This window comes from Trachemys scripta, chromosome 10 (assembly GCF_013100865.1).
Source record: "Trachemys scripta elegans isolate TJP31775 chromosome 10, CAS_Tse_1.0, whole genome shotgun sequence".
Taxonomy (NCBI): domain Eukaryota; kingdom Metazoa; phylum Chordata; order Testudines; family Emydidae; genus Trachemys; species Trachemys scripta.
This window is the reverse complement of record NC_048307.1, coordinates 33,949,336-33,975,349: the sequence shown is the minus strand read 5'-3', so window position 1 is coordinate 33,975,349 and position 26,014 is coordinate 33,949,336. Positions and strand designations below refer to the sequence as shown.

General features: G+C 44.3%; 1 protein-coding gene across 3 annotated transcripts; it reads right to left on the bottom strand.

Moving 5' to 3' along the window:
- On the bottom strand, positions 1-26,014 carry DNAJA3 (DnaJ heat shock protein family (Hsp40) member A3). 3 transcript variants are annotated; one of them, XM_034784734.1, is made up of 12 exons: positions 25,794-26,014; positions 23,074-23,210; positions 21,309-21,392; positions 20,235-20,435; positions 19,796-19,948; positions 17,568-17,715; positions 16,287-16,351; positions 14,838-14,966; positions 12,509-12,624; positions 9,758-9,855; positions 2,295-2,417; positions 1-1,253 (listed from the first exon to the last, which is right to left on the bottom strand). In XM_034784734.1, exons 1-11 carry the CDS (start codon positions 25,978-25,980, stop codon positions 2,308-2,310), a joined length of 1,428 nt encoding a protein of 475 aa, XP_034640625.1. In that variant the 5' UTR covers positions 25,981-26,014; the 3' UTR covers positions 1-1,253; positions 2,295-2,307. The 3 variants fall into 3 exon arrangements, with proteins under 3 accessions (XP_034640625.1, XP_034640627.1, XP_034640626.1); XM_034784736.1 differs by lacking the exon at positions 20,235-20,435; XM_034784735.1 differs by lacking the exon at positions 2,295-2,417 and having other exon boundaries at positions 25,794-26,013.

Sequence of the window (26,014 nt, the reverse complement as noted above, 5' to 3'; positions counted from 1 at the left end):
CAGGTTTTAAATATCTTTATGATTAGATCATCTTATTTACATCAATACAGAATCACTTTACAGACAATATAATCAAGAGGCAGCAGGTGCTTTATTTAGCAACTTAAGAAGGGATGTACTAAGACAACTCCTGTTTAACTGGTCAATTCCTAGCACATGGGCTTGTTGGTAGTTGTAAAGTACTCAACTAAAAGGCAGGCTGCAGTAACCATGAAAATACTCTTCACTAGTGCTTAATTCCAGCAGTAGAGTGTAAACTAATTCATTTGTATTTTTACTCTTATATAAAATGAAACAATGATTCTTAGATGTTGATCATTTACAATTGCTTGCATCACCACCAACATAAGAAAGCCCTTTTCTCTGGAGACTAACAGGGTTCGGTTGTAATGTAACAATTGACAGCCCCAGAGCCTTTCATAAGAGCTGGTGAGAGATCTGTACTGGTTTAGAAACAGCAATGTTTTACCTTGCTTTGCTACCTGTAGTTAACCTCGGAGAGGAAGGGACCAGTTGATGCAAAATGCAGATTCTAATCAGTGTTGTCTGTAGGAGAGGCTAACGAGACAAGGAAAGCCATACCCATCCTCACAGCTTGTGGGGGACCATATGCAATTATGCTCCTTCACTGTTACTCAATCTCAGCAGAAGTGAGATATCCCTCTTTAAGAGAATGTATTACACAAGTCTAGAGCCAAGGCCTCTTCACATCAGATTTTACGGTCCAAGACAGGATTATGGCCTTTGACAAACCAAGCTTCCTAGGAAAGGATGCACTAAGCAGATCTAGCACTGAAGAAAGGTGACCAAGTGGATGGGCTTGTCAAGACATTTGCACGCTGAGTGGGAAGCCAGGTAGCTGAAATCTCAGCATAGAAAACTGCTTCATTTTCCACTGGAAATAAAATTTTCATTTTACCATTAAAATTTCCACCACATTTGGCTCTAAATTATAATGCAAGTTTTGATTTTGTAAATAGGGCCAGAAGGATCCAAATGAGCTCCCAGCACTAGTAAACCTAGAACCTTTACAGATGCTTTTGTTACCATTTACTAAGGCAATTAATTCCTCCTGATCTGGTGATTGTTGGTGCCTCTGTGGTTCATGGCGTTGCTGGCTGGCAGTGAGTTTGCTGCTAAGTGACATCCTTTCATTTCCAAGGCCCACAGCCAGAAGACAGAATGGCTCCCCCCCGGATGGAGGAATGATCTACTGCTGCTTCCCACTGTCTAGTTTCCAGTAGAACGTTTCCCTGGAGTTAAAGATGGGGAGAATATTTAGCATTTCATGAACTATTCATGTCCAAGCCTAAGAATGTCACACAGCACTCAAAGGTTGTTGGCAAATGCCTCAGTAACAAGGAGAAGTTCCCCCTTTAGCTGAGAGCACACTTCATTGGTCCAAGTATTCTTACCATGTGCACTGCTCCGTCACATTCACAAACAAGGTGTTTAAAGTGTGCTTTCTACTCAGAGTTGACTAAAAATGGCATTGGGGTCTCGTGACTATTGCACATCATGAATTTCTAGATCTAATCTGCTCAGTTTATAAGTAAAGAAATTCCTCTCGCACCAACTGCCAGCCCTGCAAACTCTGCCTGGGACTGAGAGTCAAACTAGGTTCCATCCTAGCACTCCTCACCAGTATTAAAGGCTCGACAGGCCCAACTGTGCCCCCCATCTGTGCAATCCCCTTGCCTTCAACAGGCTTGCCAAAGTGTCACCAACAAACGTGGCAAGCTGCATTCTGTTCTTCCTTGTGCATCAGCAGCAGAATGGTTTGCATAGGGTGACCAGATATCCCAATTTTATAGGGACAGTCCTGATTTTTGGGTCTTTTTCTTATATAGGTTCCTATTACCCCCCACCCCCGTCCCGATTTTTCACATTTGCTGTCTGGTCACCCTAGGTTTGCATCATCTAGCTGTGCTGACTAGCAGGATTTAAAGCACTAAGCTTGTTTCAGTTACAGTGAGCAGATCTTTCTCAGAATACACCCAGGGAGCAGATCTGGGGACTAAAGTGGGGCTATTTTCACTTTTCAGAGTAGAGCCATGCGTTAAACAGATCTATGCTGCATATCTAGTTAGTTAGCAGCTACACTGTTGGGTTCTGCTATTGCTTAGAGATAAAATAAAATGACTAGGTTTTAATACTGATGGCTGGAAGGCCTGAGGCTAAGTAAAAAGCAATGCAATTTCTTTGCTTCCTCTCCAATCTACCTCCCAAGAAGAGATGCATGTTCTGCTTAATGTGAGGAAAGAACAATCAGTAAAGCACAAGAGGTTTCCTACCTCAGATGGGATATCAGGAGCTAAACATTTTCTTAAGTTTGGTAAGGAATCCCTCCTTGTTCTCCCCCGCCTCAGCCTCAGGCCTATCCTCGCCTGCTTCAGAGCTATCCGTGGCCTTGCCACCTAGACATAAACAGCAGAGCTGCTATCAGGGTACACTTCAATCTGTGCCAGTCACCACACATCTTGGAACAGCATTCAGAAGTCTAGATAAGGTTATGGAACTATTTTAGACAGTAAATTTGGGGCTTGTGAAGTGAAACACAATATGCCTGGCTTTCGCCAGTGCTGATGTGTGCAGATGCTGTGTAAACATCCCTGCACAGATCTGCTACTGCACACAAGCCACCTGCTGTTCCTCCTTTGCATCTCTTGGCAGTGGCTTGAGAGAATGCAATGAGACCAGGCACTATAATTTCATTTGTGATCAAAGTGAAAAATCTGGGCCCCAGAGGTGAAAGACAAGTGTATTAATCTAGAGTACCACTCATTCCCCTCTGCCCCCACCCCCACTTCCCAGCCCACTGACATTCAAACACTCCAGATTTAAGAAGAGTTTATTATATGCCAACCAAGTTTCAAATGTGAACAGATATTAGTAGATAAGAGGCACAAAATCATTAGCTAGTTCGACTTTTAGTAACAACAGGCAACATGTTGTGTGTGAGCATCAGGGCGTAGCGTGAATGATCCTCTCAGAGAGCAAGTAAGCCACATGCAACACAGACTATCAGAGCTCTGATCAACTCATGCTTAGCTTCTCCATGTCACTAGTACAGTCTCCTGGGTCCAGCAATCTAAGTACATATTCTCTTTACATTGCTCTTCCTAGACTTGTGCACGTCAACTCCCTGCATATAAGTTACAGATGGATGCAATTATTCTAGGATACAAAGTCTGTCATTGCATTTAAAACTGAACCGAAGACATGTATTTGCTGCAGCTTTCAGGTGTCCCTAATATTGATAATCTGAATTGTTTCTGAAACACTTGTGACGGATACTCTTTAAAAGCACCAGAGAGTGGTGTCTCCTCTAGCCACCTATCTAGTGCATCCTTCGCCTCTGTTGTGTACCCCTTTTTTCCAAACTTTTGATAGCAGGGCCCCCCTTCAGGAAAATGAGGCAAAAACCTATCAATTTTCATGCTTACATCTTCTGCACCCCTCATTTTGGTGTAGATCCTTGTAATAAGATCCTTCCTCTCCTTTCTCAAATGGTTCGATGAGCAGCAAAACAATTAGCAACGTTACATTTAAAGTATTGTCACTGGTATCTGAGCGAGCAGCCACTGAAATGGGAGACTTCCCCTCTCAGGGCTATCCTTTCAGGATCTCAGTAACTCAGGCAGATGTTGCTGCATTGGTGTCACTCATGTCACATTTCAAAGGTTTTCCCACAAAGAGAGCTAGAGACTTTTAAATGAAACCGAGGCTGGAAAAGTATTTGTTTGTATTACTGTTGCCGGCACAGAGGCCCGAGGACAGCAACAGCGGGGTTCGTTGCCCGGTGTGCTTCGCGCCAATAAACATACCGGGGTGGAGAAGCAAACAAAGTTTATTTGAGATTTCAAAGTGGTGCAAGGAGACAGGCAAGTCTCAGATCAAGCACACCAGCAAAAACAGTTTCTCTCTTCTTATACATTTTACAACTAAGCCCCCCCGTGTCCCCTCTCTACCCCTCCCTTTCCTCCCCCTCTCTACCGAAGGTATGTTTAAACATTTAAGCAAGTAAATCATTCTAGGGCTATAAATCTAACTTGTTAGTAACACTCCTCTAAACTGTTACCTGGTCCTGTTTACTCTTGGTTTATTACCTCTTCAGCCAGAAACATGCTAGCCTCATCATTATCGCTTGGTACCTGGTATGGGGGGGGGGGTTGTAACTGATAATTGGCTGTTTACACATTCCATTCATCTAGCTTTCGAGGTCGATTAGAGTTAAACACTGAGGAACTTTGGTTCACATAGGCCTAATGACATCAACATTACCATAGCACCTATCCAGGGACCTAAACCCCACTATGCTAGGTGCTGCACAAACAGAACAAAAAGACAGGCCCTGCCTGCCAACTGGTCCCACTTGTTGCCCTCCCAAGGAGTTACCTCACACTTGGGGAAATACTGGAGTACCCCATGCCATACCTATCGAATCACACTTCCCCTTAGTAACTAATCCCATGCAGAATGCCATCACCGAACAGCCCAGGTGGAGAAGGACAAAACCATTACATGGCCTCCCTTGGCTGCACCCTCACTCAGCATAGATGCTTTTTTCAGGGAGGCCATGCACTGTTTAGCCACTTGATTTGTTATTTATTATATGTATTGCAGTAGCATCTAGAGGGCAGGGCCCCTTGTACTAGCTTTATACAGACACATTAGAGAGATGGTCCCTGCTCAAGAGAGCTATTATGTCTCAATGTACCTGACTCGTGTGTACTAATGGACCAATAAAAACAGGCTCTGGAGTGTCTTCCTGCTCTAATGTCTCCTTCCTGTGTCTCCTACTCTGATTGACATGCAAAAGGCGGTAATTTCATATTCAAAATCGCTGAAAAAAATGCAAAATTTGCTTAGCTTTTGAATGCAAGGCCCTGTAAAGACACGGCAATTTACTGCCATGTCCTCAGGAGACCTTATTGAATAAAGTAGCTTTGGGATCCATTGTATTAAATGAATGGTTTGTGTATTATCAGGGGTTGTGACTGTATATAACCTCAGGGGAAGGGGGGGATTCAATTTCCCCACCACCCTGCCTTTAGAAGCTTTGCCCTGAGGAGAGGGTCATTGTCCGCTGGTTACCTGTTCCCAGGGTCACAAGATCAAAGGCCTGGGCTGTAAAAAGGAAAAACTGAACTATTCCTGTGGGTGCTTTTGTTCTGAGCTGAGGCCTTACGAACGTGTAACCACACAAAAACCTGGGTGGGGTTTGATGGAGACTCCTACATAAGCCCTAGGCTGGAGTTGGGGGTGGTCTCTGGTAAGCTTTTCCACATGTATGTAGGCTCTTTTATTGTTTTAATATGTTTTCAGCTTACTGTGCTTGCTTAGAAAGCGCTGTTTGGTAACGTGTGACTGGTGGCAATCACACTGTTCATAGCCTTCGGAGAGAAATCAAAGCGCAGATGCTGGCCTGGACAGGCAGTCTGCTTACTGGGAATATAGGTGTAGGCAGGGACCTGTGCAGCCTGGAAAAATCCGGTCGGAGTGAGTGACCTAGCAGCCTGAGTGTGGGTGCCCTTGGTGGACCATACAGAGGGAATACAAGTACAGTTGCCCTGAAGCGTGACAGACGCTACCATAAATGAAGAACAATTACTCATGTATCAGAGATGAGGCTAATTTTTCTAATGGATTCCCGTACCGTATAGTAAATAAGGGGATGGAAAGTTCAGCTAGAGGAAGTGAAGGAAAAGTCAGCTGCTGGACCTATCCTTAGGAAAGTTACCACATGCATTTGGAGGGAACCAACTCACTAGACCTGCAATCTCTCCTCCACCAGTGTGCAGATCAAGAGGAAAGACATCAGTATCTTAGGCAGTGAGGATAAAAGCCACACAGCGTAGGGAACTTACTGAATTGTGTACATGTGAAGTCACTGGGCCTGTCTTTATTTTAAGATATGTTTTGTTTGCTACATTCGGAGGCACCCAAAAGGGTTGTGAACATGAGGTGCCGTATAAATGGAAGATTGCCACCAAAAGCCAACTCTCTGCAGTGCTGCTGACAAAAGAAAATGATCTATGGGAAGGAAACAGCTGTGTATTGGTGTTCTCTGTTGCAGTTGGAATGATCCACCCTGCCATTTCATCAGAGGGTCTATAACAATGGAAAGCTGTATGAAATTGGGAACTTTCATTTGTCTGATGCAGAACCGCATCTGGAAAAAACAGGTTTGTGCCCTTTTTGATTCCTTACAAAGTATAAGGAAGACCTAAAAAGTGTTTTTTTATGTTAGGAACTGAGATGTGGACCCTCTTTTTATGGCAGACCATGAGGAGCATTACATATACCAAGGGAGGGAAACCTGAATAATGGAGATTGGAAGGAATTTTTTGTGAGACTGTTTAAAAATGGAGGGTTTCATTTGTTAATATCCATTAACTCAAATGTCTGCCTAACAGCTAGGAAAAATGTCTTGGTAAAAGATTTCCCACAACCACCCTTACAATTGATGACTAAAGGCTTCTCTGCATGGAAAAGTTTTATCGGTATAAGCCAGTAGTTCCCAAACTGGAGTTCGCGAACCCCTGGGGGTTCGTAGAACGTTCGCCAGAAAAAAATCACTAATGGTGGACAGAGGACCCGAGGTACGGAGACAGCAGGTGGAACCCGGTTGCAGGGCAGACACCCCAAGCCCCAGGGAGAGCGGGGCCGGGCAGTTGGGGCCGGCAGCCCGAGTCCTGCCCCCCGTCAGCCTGAACCTAGCACTCTGCGCGGGGCTGGCAGCCCAAGCCCCAGGGAGAGCGGGGCTGGGCAGTTGGGGCTGGCAGCCCGAGTCCCAGTGGTCAGCAGGGGAGCCAGCAGCCCGAACCCCAGCGCTCCCCATGTAGGGTTGGCAGCCTGAGCCCCAGGGAGAGCGGGGTCGGACAGTTGGGGCTGGCAGCCCAAGTCCCGGTGGGCAGCGGGGGAGCCAGCAGCCCGAACCCCAGCGCTCCCCATGTAGGGTTGGCAGCCTGAGCCCCAGGAAGAGCGGGGCCGGGCAGTCGGGGCTGGCAGCCTGAGCTCTGCCCCCGTCAATGGGGGAGCCGGCAGCCCGAACCCCAGCCTGAGCCCCAGGGAGAGCGGGGCCGGACAGTTGGGGCTGGCAGCCCAAGTCCCGGTGGGCAGCGGGGGAGCCAGCAGCCCGAACCCCAGCGCTCCCCATGTAGGGTTGGCAGCCTGAGCCCCAGGAAGAGCGGGGCCGGGCAGTCGGGGCTGGCAGCCTGAGCTCTGCCCCCGTCAATGGGGGAGCCGGCAGCCCGAACCCCAGCCTGAGCCCCAGGAAGAGCGGGGCCGGCAGTTGGGGCATCCATCACACTGAGGAAATTTAATCTGAAATGCCTGAAAATATTCATTTTTAGGAGGGGGTTCATGAGATTTCACAATTTAGTGAAAGGGGTTCGCGGGCTGTTAAAGTTTGGGAACCACTGGTATAAGCTAAAGTGTGAATTTAAACAGATAGTTATATAACTTTGTGTGGCCACACTTATTCTGGTGTACGTGGCTTTTTTCCAGTTTATCTTAAACCCCTCCAAAGCAATGCAAGACCACCAAAAAAGGCACTCTCATACTTGAATAAGTGTCCACACCAGGAGTTACACCAATATAACTGGTTTAATTATACTGCTAGAATTATATCAGTGTAACTGGTAAAACTTTCCCCACGTAGACAAGCCTGATAAAGTTTCCACCCCAGTTCTCTGGCCCTTTGAGAACAGCCTCCAGCAAAAACAAAGGAGACCAGTCTGGCTATTTCTGCTATTTCTATAATAAAAAATGAGTAGAAAAAAAACCTCATGAAATCCTTTTCAGGCCTTCTTTACACAGCATAAATTGGCCAACAAAGAAAGAGCACCTTTCTTTGCAGTCCACCTTTGGCGTCTACTCCAGAAGTCAGAGTCAGACTGATGCAATGGTGGTGAAACATGACCCTGCGGTGGAATTCCCCGCAGATGTACTGCACTCCACAGGATCCACTTCCTGCGAGGGAGAACACCCTTTTGGGGTAGTGTGTTTATAAACACTTCTAGGAAGGCTAGACCACAGGGTGGATAAAAATCATGATTTAAAAAAAGCAGAACAGATTTTCTGATTTCAATTCAGATTTATATTGCTAGTTCTTTACTTCCATGCCATTTTTACTCTTAAATTGCTAAAGTGGGTGTTTTGTACTTGTTTGCTTAGTTTCTTAATTGTAACATTTCAGGTTTTACAGATTTTTTTTCTCCTAAGAAGTCTCACTTCAAATGCTCATTCATGCTGGAAAAGGCAAGCCAAGGGCCTCATTTAACATGCTTATTGTGAGAACACCACAAACACAAACAAAATGGATTAACCAGTAACCCATGCCCTCTTCCAATATACGGAACTTCCTCAAGTCAAGCTGAAATGCTTCACCAGCCTATCCTCTATCTGGGTTTGCTGTGAGAAATCATAGGACTGTACTCCTACGTCACTTCGGAGCTTTTGAAAATCTCACCCTTACATGCCTAACTTTAGGCTCCTATTTTTGAAAAATGTGGCTTGTGGGAATAAAAAATTGTGAACTTTTTTAATGTACTGAAAGTCTGAACAACTTTTAGTTTGCTGTTAAGACTTGAAGCAATTTTGATTTGAAGTGACAGATTTTATGCCACCAAAAAAGTTTTAAATAAAAATACAACTTTAGCTGCTGATGCAGCAAACAGTTACGTACGGATTTACTTTCAGCACACGGGGAGTCCCAGTGAAGTAAATATGACTATCCATGTGAGTAAAGTTATCTAGCTGCTTAACTGTTTGCAGGATCAGGCCTTAATTTTCAATGTTTTGCACCTATTGCAGTTTTGTAAAATTCAAATAAGATACCCTACCCACAGTGGCATTTTTAAAAAGCCTTGTATAAGGAACTAAATTATAATTTTAATCTAAAACTGAAACACCACAAATTTACAGGTTAGTTTAACAAATGTTCAATCTGATTTAAATCAATGTACTTTTTTTTTTTTAAGTGATACAATTAGGATTAATATCAATTATTTAAATTGCTCTGCCTGCTAGACAGGGCAGATTGGCAGCTTCCGCATACACCAAACAGTCTCCTTTTGAGAATTTCCTGTATCTACTAAATGCAAATTAAAAGGTTGAGCTTTACAAAGAAAAGTTTCCACTCATTTAGAGTTTTAAAAAGTGACTCAAATCAGAACTACTGGGGTAATGCAAAGTAACCAAAGCACCAAGAACATATGGGAGGTACTTATCCTACACAGACATTCTAGGCCCAATCCTGCACCTCTTAAAGGCACTGACAAAATTCCCTTTTGGTTCAATGGAAACAGGACTGGCCCCTCTATCACCACTCAAAAAGGAATTAAAAGGAATTTCAGATCCACCATAGGTGTGGTGGAGTTAAATGTTATAATGGAAATGAAGGCTCACTGCAAAATTCAGTTGTATTATAGGAGCATCTGAAGATAATGGTGCTCTCCACTCATGCCACCAGTGCATACCTATATGCACAGTAAATGCTAGGGAGAGAGGGGAAGACTGATGATTTCTGGCAGGAGGCTACTGCTTCCTACTTACTGTATTAAACTCTATTAACATCACACTAACAACAGAAAAAATACTTAGCAACCTCAGACAAGATGAAAAAAGGCTTCTGCGTACACAACCTGCTCCAAAAGCCACCTTAGGCCTGGTCCCTTCCCTGTAACCTACAGGAAGCATTTCCTGCAGCCAGTCACCAAAGAAGCAGTAATGTACATCACACACAGCTTACCAGCAGATGTATTTGTGACTCCATTCACTGTCCCTTCCACATCCGTCTCATCCTCAGCATAGCTCATCATTAAGGCTCGCTGGCGATCTGTCAGCCTCCTGCAGGTGAGAGTATAGTGTTGCTATCTCAGTCAGTATTCACTTTAGGGATTCACCTTTGCAGCCCAAACTCAGCTTTCCACCAAGCAGCACATAGAAGGGGTGCTACTGATAATGCAAAGCTAATATAACTGAGATGCCTTCAAAATCCCAATGACCCTTTTAAAATATGCACCTGAGAAAGGAATATGCCTTGCTAATGGAAACCCCTATGGGAACAGGGAAGATTCTAGTCAGTGCATTTCATCTGATTGCAGAAGAGTAAGTCAAACATTTTAAAGGGTTGAAACTAAGAAGACTCAAACTGGAAGCTACATCTGAATGTCAAGTTGGCAGAAGAGCACTCAAGAAATGGAGTTCCCACTTGAGTGCATGACACAAACACAGGAGACTTTTCAAGCTTTAAAGTTTATCTTGCAACAAGGTTATGAGGATGGCTTAGAGGTCTAGACAGCCAGTCCTAAGGCTCCTTAGAACAGGTTTAAAATCTCAGAAGGGTAAACTCATCCTTCTGAAGCAATTATATTCAGACTCAGTGGTTCAGGAGCCAAATTAGCAATCAACATTACCCCAAAGAGCCACAGTACCATGAATTCATTGTTTCATTTACTCTAGTACTCTATACTCATATTTAAACAGTAGGACAGGGAAATATTTAGCTTTTATATATATTATTTTCACAGCAAATAAGTTAATAACTTAGTGCAAGTTGATAACTTAATTGGTTTATAACACAGTAAAAGCATCCTGACTGGTTAATAACTTTGATTGGTTAGTAATTAAAGCTCATAGTGTTTTAATATCATGTGCTGCAAAGAGCCGCAGGAGACCCATTAAAGAGTCACTTGCGGTTCCTGAACCTCAGTCTAAGTATCACTGTCTAAAGTATACGTACTCTGTGTTCCATAGAGTTGCTCTCAGTAAACACAGGACCTATGCAGCCTCAAGAATAGTCACATAATTGCAGATTTATTTTTAATTGTCACAATTACCTTTCAGGGAGTTGTTTTTGTTTTTAAATTAGGTCTCTAATCCTTCTAGCTACAATAACCTTCAAAACTCGATGGGAGTGTAAACCAATGCATTGGTGTATGAATTTGCAGGAAGCCTGAAACAACTCCAAGAGTTGTCAACTGTGCTATTCATATAAATGGGAGTGTTAATACACATTTGATAAGTCTAATGATAGTTTACATTACAAATATTAACTTTTGCTGATGATCATTCTAGCAGAATCAAGCAAGAGCAGCCATCCTTCATTATTGGAAGTACAGCAATGACAGATATTAGGGGGGGTAGAATGGTGTGGAGAGCTAGTTGCTAACAAAGGCTACTGGGAATAAGAAAATCCAACTTCCTTCTCCTCTAATGTAAAGTCATCTCAAATCCTGTCCCAAATGGTGAAAGAAACAGGAGATGCATCCCCTACTCAGCATCAAAAACCTCAATTGCCATGTGGGCATCAAAACCTAAAGTCACATATGCCACAGATCCCTGACTACCAAAAGCCCTCCATATAAGTCATCCTTAACTGGCTGTGAAAAACCTCCAGCTTCGCAGAGCACCAACCACTACAAAAATCAGTGGCACACTGAGAATCTGGGGGCAACAAAAACAAACAAAACAAAGGATTCTGTACTAAGATTAGGGCAGGGGTAGGCAACCTGTGGCACGCGTGCCAAAGGCAGTACGCGAGCTGATTTCAGTGGCACTCACATTGCCCAGGTCCTGGCCACCAGTCCGGGGGCTCTGCATTTTAATGTAATTTTAAATGAAGCTTCTTATACATTTTAAAAACCTTATTTACTTTACATACAACAATAGTTTAGTTATATATCATAGACTTATAGAAAGAGACCTTCTAAAAACGTTAAAATGTATGACTGGCACGCGAAACCTTAAATCGGAGTGAATAAATGAAGACTCGGCACACCACTTCTGAAAGGCTGCCGACCCCTGGATTAGGGTCTATGCCACATAAGTCCAGGGATCCTGCTGCACTGTTCAGATCTAAGTCTGTGTCTATGTTAGGAGCGCTGTTTGTGTGTAGGAATAGCAGTATACTACATTGACAAAGCACTCCTTGTGCGGACACAGGTATAATGGTAAAGCTGCGCCTTGTACCGATACAGTAAAACCACCCCAATGAGTGAAATCAGCTACACTTGTAAAAGTGCAGTTTGGCTGGCACAGCTGTATCCACAGTGGCACAGATATGCCAGCCCAGGATCACACCTCTTCACACCCGTGATGGACACAGCTATGTTGGCAGAAGTCTGCAGTGTGGATGTAGCCTACTATGCCACACAGGACAGTGCCTTGCATATTGATCAATATATTTGGAGTGGCAACATTTTTTTGGTTGAGACATTTATATCTGCTCAGAGCAACCAGGATGTTAGAGTGAAGATATCATAGCATGGTAATTTAAGCTATAAACTAATCAGTGCAGTTTTTTGGTTAAAAGGAAAAACTGTACAGTTCAACAAAAGACACAGTAAAATAGAAGTTGGTTTGTTCACTAAATTATCTAGGGCTCAAATCATACATCAATAAAGCAGTGAAGATCTTTCACTCCCGAGAACACGTTCTTCACAGCAAACTTGCAGATTTCTACAAGACATCTCCAAATCTTAGTAGACCTTCCACTTACTTAGGAACCCTGATCTTTATATGTATGTAGTGGTCTCCATAACCATAACTGTTAACCCTGGAAATGCCTTTCCCACTCATTCGAATCCTCTGCTCTGCTTGAATACCAGGCGGTATCTGTGAATAAAAAGACCCATATTTTATTATTGCTCTGCAGTACCAAGGTGCCAGCATGGAAACCTATAAATAGAGGCCTACTTAAATCACAGAGACATCACACCTTTTTCACAGGTTGGTCATGGCATAAATAGCAAATTTCACAGATGTGTTCATACCATACCACCCCTAGTTCTGTGCTGCTGCTGGCAGCAGTGCTGCCTTCAGAGCCGTCCAGCAGCCGCCACTCTCCTGACGCTCAGCTCCGAAGGCAGCATTGGCACCAACAGCAGCATAGGAATAAGGGTGGCATGGTATGGTATTGCCACCCTTACTTCTGCAGTACTGTTGGCGGTGGCATTGCCTTCAAAGCTGGGCATGCAACCAGCAGCTGTTGCTCTTTAGCCGCCCAGCTCTGAAGGCAGAGCAGAAGTAAGGGTGGCAATACCGCAACCCCCCTACAATAGGCCTGAGAACCACTTTTGGGTTGGGACTCCCAGTTTGAGAAAAGCTGTATACTTTTGCATATTTTATCCTATGGTATAGGGTAAAAATACACAAAAGACCAGATTTCATGGTCCATGACGAGTTTTTCACGGTCATGAATTTGGTAGGGCCCTACCTATACATTAATCAAGCTATTCCTCCTGCAGACTGTGAAGTAAGGGAGGAGGGATTTATTTCTATATTTAGATAACTAGTGCTCAGATATTACTCAATAGTAATGAAAAAGCATTCAACACTGGGAATTAAAGCGAACTACCTACTAAGGACCGGTGTAATTAAGGACAGATCTACACTAGAAGTGCTTTGCTGGTACAGCTATATCACTATACTATACAGCAAGGGTAGTCAATGTGGACCTCAGGCCAAATCCGGACCCTAGATGCTTTTGAACAGGCCACAAAATCTTTGTATTTACTTATTTTATTTTTACCCTCTCATTCCCTCACAATGCAATCTCCAATATATTGTACTGTGAATTAACGATTGACTGGTTCTCCTGCATATTTATACCTGCCTCTGGAAACATCCACTACATGCATGTGACGAAGTAGGTATTCACCCACGAAAGCTTATGCTCCAATATGTTTGTTAGTCTATAAGGTGCCACAGGACTCTTTGTTGCTTTTTACAGATCCAGACTAACACGGCTACCCCTCTGATACTTGGTTCTCCTTAATTCCTTACTTGCTTAATCTGAGCTATCATCTTTCTTGGAGCTTATTTTCAGGTTATACGGTGGTTCAATTTTATTTTTCATGTAATACTTATATTTTTAGTGCAATCGGGCACATTACTAATGCACAGCATTGTATCTGTTTATTGAACAGGGAACCTGCGGTGCAAAAAGTGTTTCTTTGGAGTCTGGACCTTGACTATACCCTAACCAAGAAATTTGGACCGTGACTTATATAGACATCACACTCCTAGATGCAGCTTACACTGGAAAAAGCTCAATTTTGCCAGCGTAAGTGGGTTACACTAAGGGCTTTTACTGGCACAGCTATGTCTAGACATCACACACAGCTCACTGACACAGCTTTGCCAGCAAAGGCTTAAAGTGTACACCCTGCCTAAACCTAATATTACTTATTACTGAGCCCTGCCACAGTGTGGTCTAGTCCTTATAACAGAGGACAGTCAAGACTCTTAGGTTTTATTCCCAGCCCAGCTATTGATTCATTGTGACATCATGGGGTAATCAACCTCTGGACCTCGTTTCTCCAAAGCATAGAACAGTTAATACTTAATTAGCACAGCCCCAGTGTGAAGAACATCACCTCCTTGAATAAAGAGTTATGTAAATACAAAATCTAACAAACTGGTAGGCTGAGCAGAAACAAGACACAAACAGGCGGGAGAGAATCATATATACACAAAACCTGGTTAGCAACATTAGTCCCAAGGAGTGTCAAGGACTTTCCCAGCTTGAGGACCATGCCAGCATTCAGATAGCCCGACCTTCCCAATGATCTGTGTCTCTTCAGCAGCTCTCATAGCCCTTTGAGCGCTTATGCAGAGGCAGAAGAAAGGGAAGTGGGAGTTATCCCTTGCATACATGGGGCCAAGCAGAATACCAGCAACATGGCAGTCAGTACTCAAGAGGCCCAAGACTAGGACAGCAAGGTCTTTGTACTTTTAACCTTTCACTATTCTTGAAAACAAAGAATGCATGCTTCTTGTTCAAGCTAAGGTATCTCCTAGCTCCTCCACCCACTGTTACCACATACCGTGATATTGATGGTCTCATATAGACCTTGAGTTCTGGCTGTACCTCCAAGAACTGCCTGTGCTATCGAGATAAAGAGGTCTGAGTGTACATCTGCTCCATCTCTTCTGAACACGGGGCTTTTCTGAACCTAAAATCAGTACAGTATATGAATGATTCCATGAAAAATAACAGGTTAAGTTGTTTTAAGCTGATATCAATTTTAGGAAAAGTCTTACCCTCATTCCCTAAAAATTACATAGCAGGAAATCCGAAATTAAAGTTATTCTTAGAAACTAACCACAAATACCTCAGGCACTAAATATTAATACACCTCTACCCCATTATAACGCGACACAAAATAACACGAATTCGGATATAATACAGTAAAGCAGCGCTCCGGGCGCGCTGAGCACTCCGGTGGGTCAAAGCAAGTTCGATATAACACGGTTTCACCTATAACGTGGTAAGATTGTTTGGCTCCCATGGACAGCGTTATATCGAGGTAGAGATGTAGCTAGAGCAGGCCTCTCCTCTGAAGGAGGATACTAAAAATGGCATTAAGAGATATCACGTTTCCTGTTTCAATGAATTCCCCCTAATTTTTCAGTTTACAAGAAAAAAATTAACTGCTAGGGCTGCATACTCAGCCTGAGATCTGAGAATCACACTGTGCTCTTCACTGCTTGTCAATCACCACCAGTAAAGATTCTTTGAAGAGTAGAAAAGAGATTGTACTATCTAGTTCATAGGACAATGGAATGGCAGAGGGGAAGGAAGCACCCTCAGTATTTCATAGTACCTCTCTGGAGAGCTTATTAAATCCTTCTTGAGGGGAATATAAGCAAAAATGGAGGAAGAGATCAGTGTTAATGAGAGGCCCTCAATTAAATGATCAGAAGAGAATGAAATCCTTTCAAACACTAGGGTCTTTAATTTTACTCTTGACAGAGACATGATACAGAGGATACAGTCTTGTACCCATGTGTATCTGCAAAGAACATTAAAAATGTGAGTTCACTGCCGATTTACAAGAGAGAACATTTTAACTTCTAAATTCAGCACCTCATAAATGCATTCCTGCAGTCTCTTTAGGGATTCAGAACATCGGTGTCAGTGACAGCTGATACTATACTAGTACATCACTTCCAGGAATTCCAATTAGGAGAGAGTTCGTAAGTTTCCCTGACTGCCTGTATGCTACAGACTGTAGCCTAGGGCCAACCTCCCTATATGCAGCAGTGCATTTTTGTTCTATGAATAGGCTAAATAATATTTTACCACTTGCTATGGGGCAGGTGTTTCGCAATCTCAGAAAACTGGAAGGGCTAACATTACTTCAGCTAGGCGAAATGACGCTCCTGCCCAATTTCCACCTTTACACTGAAAGGAGATAGGCTACCGGCACACTACCCCTTCTTCACAGAAGACGATCCAATGTAAGCAGCGTACAGTCAGGTGTCACACATACCCTGAATGTAATGAAAATTTCTCTCTTTCCTACGGGCATCCGAACAGTCTGTCCATCCTCCACACCTGCAATCAGAACAAGGACATGAATATTATACTGTTTGTCTGATATTGTGCTCTACACCTTATGTGCCAAAGCACCTACAGCCTTCCTAGTCTAACCCAATGCCTGAACACCTACAACTACCTCAACTGGATGTCATCACAGCAGTATTTCCTTCATCCAGGAAGAAACACCCATGGATTTACTGGCAGAAACTATAGCAGCAGCAGCGTAACTCACGTTCTCCAGGGGCATCTCAGATGACCACAGCACCCAGCGTTTGAAGAGCGGGGTGTCACCAGGTGTTTGTATCCTAGGATGCACTCATTCTAGTGCCAAGCACAACTGCAGCACTGGGCAGCTCATTAATTCAATTCAAGCTGAATTCAATTGTATTATTCCCTTCAAGTGAATTCAGTGCTGGTGAAAGGTAAACGATTGAGAGGCACTAGAGACTGACATACTATGTTTATCTGCAAAGACAGACACAATGCAAGCTGCTACCCAGACAATTGGACCATTTCTAGGAGGGTGGGGAGTTCTTTCAACACTCATTCAATATTCTTTATTGAGCTGACAATTGGGATGGGGCATTTGTGATCTAAGGTAAAATTTCCAAAAGCACCTATATGTATGTCAGTGAAATTCAGAGAGACAAGGAGGGTGAGATAGTATCTTTTATTGGACTAATTTCTGTAGTCTCTCTTAGCAAGCTTTTGAGCTTACAGAGAGCTCTTCTTCAGCTCTGTGTAAGCTCAAATGTTTGTCTCTGACCAACAGAAGTTGGTCCAATAAATACTATCTCACCCTTTTTGTCTCTCTAATATCCTGGGACCAACATGGCTACAGCAACACTTCATGTAGTGACACTTATGGCAATTAAGTGTTTTTGAAAATTTTACCCTTAGACATCTTTCTGCTGGGAAATAGAGTTAAGACCCAGAAACTCATTGCACAAAGGCCAAACAGCCATGAGATGGTAATTGTTTTCAGCTACCACCATCCTGAAGCCATCACCCAGAGATGAAAAGGTCTGTATCTTATAACTAATCCTTTGAGCCATCTAGCCATCAGTGATCTTTATTCTTAAGACAGATTTGATACAGACAAGTTTCTCCATAATGCTGTGTCTGAGCTTTGACTCCATAGAGCCAGCCATTCTCTAGAGACAAGATACACGCTCAGCTGAGTTTCACATGGGAAGAGATACACAGCTGGCATGTAAATACAGAAATTGACCTGCTGGTACAGGGACCATCACATTCTTCTTCTGTTTGGTTTGCCCTGAGCCGCGACACAACACACACGGTGTTGTCATAACAGAACCACGGCCTCCACATCGCCGGCATGTAGAACGCATCACAAAAGGGCCTGTGTTTATTGTCTCCTAGCAAAAAAAGAAAGAGGGGGGATTAGAGGAATCCTTTGATAGTGTACAAGTATTACTAATTTCTGTAAAACATCCCCAATGACAAATCCAATCCCTGTTAAGTCAATGGTCCAACACATGCACAGTATGACCTGCTCCAAGGAAATGTATTCTACATTACTGTGGGATATGGGTAACAGTGGTGGGTCAAAATATGGCCTGAGGAGCTAGATTAGGTGCCTCAACCAGGTCTAACCCACCAAGAAATGTCAGTCTCCTTTTGTTTCCAGATTGCCAGCTGAAGGAGCTCATGCTGTCAGTATCAACATCCGGGTGTCAGAGAAAGTGGGTGAACGAAGGAAATCTTGAGAAAAGATTGGGGAAGAGAAGCCCTTGCTATCTGAAGGCCTGATTCTCTACTGTTTTGCACCTTCTGGAGTAACGTACACCTGTGAAGAGTGGGTGCAAAACTCTCCATTCTGAACTGGTACCCTTTCAGACGCTCAATACACAGGCATAAAATCACTACCCAAGATGCAAGGCAATGGAGAAGCATACCCAAAAACTCTTATTCAGTGAAAGAAACCACTACTCTTATCAGCTTAAAGTGGATAGAGATCTCTGGTCAGTCAGAAGCTTTGTGATAACAGAAGTCCTAAGCTTCTTAACTGTGACCTCTTTCCAATATCATTCATGCACAACCTCAATAACCTATTAAAAGGTGCAGTTTAGGATACAAAGCAGAGTTATGTGGAAAGGTTGCATTTTATTTCACTAGAACTCTCTGACTGCAAGAGCCTGGAGAGTTTTCACTTCAAGAATTCAGCTGCAATTCAGTAACAGGAGCTAGGAAGACCATATGCATCTCAACCACCTAATTCCAATCCAAGACACACAATGTGTATCTCCACACAGTCTTAAAAATCTGTTTCACAAATAAGCCCAAATCTCTGTAATTCTCCTACCAAACCTCACCCTTGTAATGAGAAGGCAGAGAATGCCAATCTGCAATAAAGCCCTAAATATGATTTCATCATGGAGAGACTAACACTGAATACATAAATGTGGCAGACTATACAGATGAACAGTGCCTCAAAATGTAAAGGAAACGTTTGAATCCAGCTTGTTGTAAACTACAGAAATGATTCAGCATAAAAAAAACTAGAGTCAACAAGGTCTCAAAAGACCAGGTTTATAACACAAGATAACATTCAAAAACCAAGAACAAAAAACTGCCCCCAGGTTGGGGATCAATTCAGTTTTATGACCCCTCGGTGTGAAACTCAGCCTTTCCAAATGGATGGTTCCCCCACCTCCCCTCTCCTCCCAGTTTCCCAAGCAGTAAATTAATAATATTCCTTCCCCTGAACATTTTGCAAGAAGAGGGGGAAAAACTGAGCAGGACTTAACACCTTGTTTACTAGGTGACTAGATAGCATCCAGCACCCTGTCACATGGCTATTTTAAGTTTCGGAGAAAAAAGCAAGAATTGGTTAGGAATAAAATTCAATTGACTGGAGTATATTTAATCCTCATCACAATTTCTCCAGTTTTTTCTTTGGAGATCACCATTAATAAATAAAGCAATGAATGAGTTTCTTAGAGTACTTGCAGAACACGGGCTGGCTTCTGTGCAGAGAGACCAAAAGTTGTTCACATTTGTTACTGGTCTCTGTGGAAAAGTAGTACTTAGGTCTCAGTCATAAGGACAAATATCTACATCAGACTTTCTACTTGGTCCAGTTGTTTCAAATCTTAGAAAAAATCCTGGAGACTGAACTACCCTATCAACCCTATAGGTGATCTCTCAAGGATTGAAGCACACAGAGAAACAGCATGGGCAGTGGCAATGCAAGCCTTCCCCTAGTGGCCTCTGTTCTGTGGATCTGTTTCTGGCTCTCCAAGGCTGGTGAGCTGGCCCTTTCTAGCAGCACACCTTTAGAAACACAGAAATTGAAATCAAAGCCTACATTTAATCACCTCCTTATTTACTGATGATTTAAGGCATTTTTGAGTAAGGAAAAAAACTAACCTGTCCTGAAATAAGAATGTCAAAGAACATTAGAAAACCGGGGTTACACTCTAAAACAGCACTTACCATGCCAGTGCCATTGCAGTAGTGACAGTGCTGCACTTTAGTACCAGGCTCATGCCCCTTGCCATCACACCGCTGACAAGAGTCATTGATATTCACAACAATCTCCTTGTTAACACCTTTTGCAGCTTGATTGAATGTCAGCTCCATGATGTACTAGATAAGAGAAAGAAATGGAATCCCAGCTGTAATCTATATGCTGATTGGCTGACACTAAACTGAAATAGCTGTAATTAAGAGCCCCAGTGGTCTCCACTCAGACTGTGATTGGAACATCATTTAAAATGCTAAAAGACACAGTACTGGAGAAGGAAGGGACCCACCTGACTTATTAACCATCTATACTCAGACATTAGCAAATTTCAGTTTAGGAAGCACTAACATCTTCATTATATACCCCCAGAGGTCTTTGCAACACAATGTATACATGTATTATCCTTACCTCCTGTGGCTGGTCAAAGACACCCTGAAAATCTCCAAAAGGGGATCCTGAAAACTCCCCAAAGATTTTCCTGAAAAGTTCCTCTGGGTCAATGGTGGGACCACCACCCCAATACTGACGTCCAGCACCCGCTGACCCAGTGTCAAAGCCAGCTGTACCATAAGTATCATATTGTTTTCTCTTCACTTCATCACTTAACACCTATGGGGGAGGAAAGCACAGTACCATCAGGACTCTCTCACAGTACAGAACTGGAGCAGCCTGGCTGCCACTAGATCAAAGTATTCAGACATCTGCTCATTCCAAGGTGAATCAGAGTTTACATCCATCACCAGCAAAATACTAGAAACTACTACAGAATCCCAACTTCAATTCCTTTGTATTAGGACAGCTAGATACCTTCAATAATACCAAAAGGTGAAATGAACACCATGGAAGAAAAGCATTCTGTTTCTCTCATGCATATTGGATGGCACAGTTAAGCTCATAAGCTTGTGATGCTTCCAAATAAGTACATTAGTTATAGGCAGAGAGATCAGGAGCTCTGGGTTTCTATACTATTTGAAGGTAAGCAAAAGTGACTTTCAATTATCTCTTACCCTGTAGTGTGAAAGACTAGTGGGATGGGAGCTAGCAAATTAAATAAGCCTGACAGTCAAGATGAGTAAACTTGGGGGAAGGGAGCAGGATTCTACTAATCCCCCATCCTCAAAAGGCCAATTATTGATGCCACTTTGATGTCCTTCTATTAACTAACAGGTCCACTCCAGTACCCAGCTTTTCAACCAGTCTATTTTGTATTGAGGAACAGCACAATGGCCCATGAGTGGCCCCCAAAAAAATGCCTAGAATAAATCAGTCAGGTATTCTGGCTAGTTCATTTACTGAAGAATATCCAAATCATTTTTGGCACATACATACTCAGGTCTAGAAAACAATACTTTGTTACCAATGAAGTAAAGCAGCTCTTTTACAGAAATGCTGAGATGAGGGGAGGTATAATTTTTCTAGGCTGTAGTTCTGTTGTTCCCTTCCTACCATAGTGGGTAACTGAATACACATCAGTCACATTACCTCATAGGCTTCTGCCAGCTGAGAGAACTTCTCCTTAGCTTTTGGGTCATCCTTATTTGTGTCGGGATGGTATTTCTTGGCAAGCTAAGCAAAAGAATGATTAGAAAAAGGAGGGAGATAAGAACACTGTTAGCACTGCTACTTAGTATACCTTCCATGTCAGGGGAAAAAAATTTAGCCAGACCCTAGCATTCAACATTTACATTCAGAGGAGACCAAAAGCATTTCCTAAGTAATTCTCTCTCCATATCATTCCCATATAAGGGACATAAAAAAGCAGTTTCCTGTTATATTGGTATTAAAGCCTCTCCCAAATGGTACTGCAAAGCTTTTCCACATAAGCATCGGTGTGGACGGATCAGCTATCTCGTACATACAGGTGAGAACACCCTTTTTCTCCAAGAAGGTCCTGGACATATGCGATAATGTCAGATCAATGGCAGTTATGATCTTACTCCGCTAACACTGAAAATTTGCTTCCAGAACCTTTCTAATAGGTGGGGGGAAGCCATGTTTATTTATTTTAACAGTCCAAGAAAGGACTCTTCCCTCCTGCCAATCAGCCAAAAAAATTCATACAGTATTTCACAAATGTCTAAGAGTTTTACAGCTTTTTGCCCTCCTCTGAAACAGTTGGCATTGGCTACTGCCCAAGACAGCACAGGACTAGATAGACCAGGGGTTTCAAACATGTGGTCCACCAAGCTCCCCGCACCCTGCCCCAGTTACTTGCTGTCACTGCCAAACTCCCCTTACCCCTGTCCCCCCATCCCCCCCCCCAAGTTATTTTATGTGGCAGCTAAGCTCCCTGCTCCCCAATGTTTGGGGCCGGGTCTCTCCCCTGGCCCCTCTTGCCACCCCCACGCACCTCCCCCGAATGTCCCCCGGGCTCAGTTGCTGTCCCCTCACTGCCCCCCAGAGCCTGCAGCTCCACTCTGCTCTGCCAGCTTCCGGCATCACCTGCTGCCGCAGGGTCCTAGTGCCCCCCTTCACTAGGACCAGGGCAGGCTGCCGTTCCCCTGCCCTAGTCCTGAGCCACTCCAATGTCCCAACCCCCTCACCCCATCCTATCCCTAAACTCCATCCCAGAGCCTGCACCCCCCACCCCCTGACCCAGCCCGGAGCCTGCACCCAGCACCCAAACTCCATCCCAGAGCCTGCACCCCAGACCTCCTCCCCCATCCAAACTCCCTCCCAGAGCCTTATGCAGGTGGGGGCGGAGTTTGGGGGGGCAGGTTCTGGGCACCACCAAAATTTCTACAAACCTGCCACCCCTGAAAGAGTAAGAGCAGGGGTGGAGTGGTGGTGCAGCCCAGTGCAGTGGGGGGGCATTACTGAGTGTATATATTTTATTAAAACCGCTTGGAGGAGGAGGTGGAGAAGAGACGGGACAGGGGTGGGGCCTCATAGAAGGAGTGGCATGGGGGCGGACCAGGGAAGCAAGGAGGAGGGGTGTCAGTGAATGTGATGCAGCCCTCGGGCCAATGCACTAGTCCTCATGTGGCCCTCGTGGTCATTTGAGTTTGAGACCCCTGAGATAGACCATTCTTCTGAATCTGCTCCGCTACATTTATGTTCCTTTGACAACCTCCTGCCCCCACCCTGCCATGTTGTCTTTAGCATAAGAGTTCCTTTTGGAATTTTGATTCACGTGCATTACAGATCAGAATAAGATAAATGGGTCATAATTCCATCTCCCATCATCACAATGGTGAGTTTGAATTCCAAGAGACACCATTTGTTTGTTTTTCTTAGGTATACATGCCTGGTAATAGGCTTTCTTGATCTCCTTCTGGGGGGCATTTCGAGGCACTCCCAAAATCTGGTAGTAATCTTCTTTGGTGTAGAAAGCAGAACTGGTATGAAATGAAGCAGCACATATTAAAGGAGAGCATTTAGTTCCTAAGAAAAATCAGAAAAAAAGGAGTCAGGAAGAATTGTAAAGGAACACATTAATTCCCCCTAATGTTCCCAAGCCCGTTTCCCATTGATCACAGCCTACTATTCTGTATTAAGGATCAAGCCAGCTGTGTCATGGAATTGCACAGGCCACGTATGGCCACCTTAGCTGTAAGTGGTAGATACGGGGCAGATTCATTAAAAATCATTTCATTACTTTGATTTTGACCTTCAATGTTACTAAACTGCATTAACGAATGCGCTGTAAAAGATGTTACTGAACCGATGACGATCCCAAGACATACTGAAATTTAGACTAAGGGCTTGTCTTCTTGTACAGTTGCACAACTGCAGTGCACTACAGTTGCACTGCTGTAGCGCTTTAGTGAAGACACTACTACACTGACAGGAAAGCTTGTCTCATCAGCATAGTTAATCCACCTTTGCCAGAGGTGGTAGCTATGTCAACAGAAGAAGCTCTCCTGTCAACATAGAGCTGACTACACAGAGGGTTAGGTCAGTATAACTATGTCACTTAGGAGTATGGATTTTTCAAACATCTGAGTAACAGCAGTTATACTGCTATAGCTATGTAGTATAGACCTGGCCTAATTCTTTAGAATAATAATGGGTGGTAGCAACAGCTAGTCAGCCAATAGCAACAGCTTTAATTGTCACATGGATGTTTCTGCAATTACAAACAGGAGGAAAGGTTGTGTGTGACTGTAAATGGGAGGGGTAGCCCAAGAGATATTTAACACATGGTGCACCCTAGAAAAAAATTGAGAACCTACATAATTCTACTAAGCCTAACAGCAGGGTATCTAGACACCAACTATGAAAAGTGCCTTAGCGTTGCCCAAGTTACCAGCAACTTCCTGCTGCTCCTTCCTCGAAGGAGTCTTAATTCCATTAATCTTCATAAAAACAACAAGGAGTCTGGTGTCACCTTAAAGTCTAACAGATTTATTTGGGCATAAGCTTTCAGATGCATCTGAAGAAGTGAGGGTTTTACCCACGAAAGCTTATGCCCAAATAAATCTGTTAGTCTTTAAGGTGCCACCAGACTCCTTGTTGTTTTTGTGGATGTAGACTAACACGGCTACCCCCTGATACTATAAATCTTCATAGGAGATCTAGGGGAAGGAAGTAAATTCCCTGGACATTTGTGTCTGCTTCTATTGAGAGAAAACCTCTGCAAAGAGACATGCCGTGCACTGTGTTTTAAAATAAGATATAAACTCAACCTGCTCTCCTGTGAAAGAATTCCACAGGCAGGATTCCATTACCTGACTCCTGAGAACGCTAAACTGGACTATGCCAATTGCATCATCTGCATTGTATACTTCATAGGCTGCTGAGAAAGGTGCTCCCCAAAACATACTGAAGGTCACAGAGGGATTTGAGGACAACCAAGGCCTTAAAAATGATCTGGGACTGCATGGGAGCTTGTGTAGAGCGTGAGTGTAATTGGTTCTCACGTATCTATTTCACTCAGGATATGGGCAACTGCACTGCACCTTTCTGAGGTCCCACATGAGTCTCACAGTAGAACAGGTTACAGTAGTGCACCCCAGAGGCATGTATCACCACTAGAAGATTGTCTGAATGGGACAAACACAATCTTCTTGCCAGTTGGAAACAGAGAAACATTTCTGGTCACTATTGCAATTTGGTTATTTAGACCAATCATGTAGAGTATGACAGATTGGGCACCCCTTCAACAGGCTATGGGCCTGCAGTGAGATACTACTCTCCTTTGAGAATTATTTTATCCTCAAGCTAAAACAGTTTCCTTCCAAATGCTTAGAGGAGTGTTGTTAGACAAGCTGGAAGCAGAGCTCTCCCTTGCTGTGGCTAGACCAGGCCCATGGAATTTATGCCAATGGAAGATGCAGCGAATTGCCAGACTTAGGATGAAGGTGAAAGCTGAGTGCTCAGCACAATGGCCAGCTTTCCCCTCACTAGAGAGGGAACCAAATCTGCTTCCCTTGTTGGAAAGCTAATAACTCCACCTTTACACCCCACCCGGATAGGCTCCAGGGTTTTTGCCACCCCAAGCGAGGGACCAAGGGACCCGCCGCCAAATTGCTGCCGAAGAGCCGGATGTGCCGCCCCTTCCCCTTGGCCGCCCCAAGCACCTGCTTGCTGCACTGGTGCCTGGAGCCGGCCCTGCACCTCACAGAACACAGCCCAAGGGCCAGGGTGATGGGCACCCCAGAACCCATATGTAAGGAATAGAAGGATCACAGCTCTTTCAAGGAGACAGGGTCCAGTCGCTGGGCTGGCAACCCGAGCATGCCTCCAGGGCCATGGCCATCAAGTACCCGCACCCCATCCCGGCACACAGACAAGGGAACCCACTTTCCTCCAACACCTCCCACCTGTCCCCAGCATCGCTGGGTCACAAAAACCCCGCTCTGTGAGACATGCCCCAGGCCCGGGACCTTTCACGCCTCTCCCCCCAATCACCCCCAGCCCCCAGGCACAGCCCCCCCACCGTGGGTTCCCTGACCCCTCACCCTCCTCATCGCCCGGGCCTCGCCGCCCAGGCACGGGGTTCCCAACTCCCCGCCCCCCACTCACCCGCGGGGCTCAGCCCGCCGTTCAGTGTCAGGAAGCGGCTCCCTGACCCAGCGCGGGGCGGGAAGGCGGCGGGGGCCGCACTCAGCCGCCGGCCCAGCCACACCACCAGCAGCCGCGTGTCCCCGCCGAGGCCCCGGCTCCTCCCGGCCACCGCGCTCAGCCAGCGTGAGGAGCACCTGGCCGCCATCTTGGGACGCCGAGGCACAGAGCGGCTGCGCAGC

Coding starts and splice junctions, on each gene's coding strand:
- DNAJA3 (XM_034784734.1), bottom strand. CDS start 25,980: ATGGCGGCCAGGTGCTCCTCACGCTGGCTGAGCGCGGTGGCCGGGAGG. Junction 16,352..17,567: donor GATGGTCCCTGTACCAGCAG/GTCAATTTCTGT, acceptor TTCTGATTGCAG/GTGTGGAGGATGGACAGACT. Junction 14,967..16,286: donor AAATTTTCATTACATTCAGG/GTATGTGTGACA, acceptor TACTGATTTTAG/GTTCAGAAAAGCCCCGTGTT.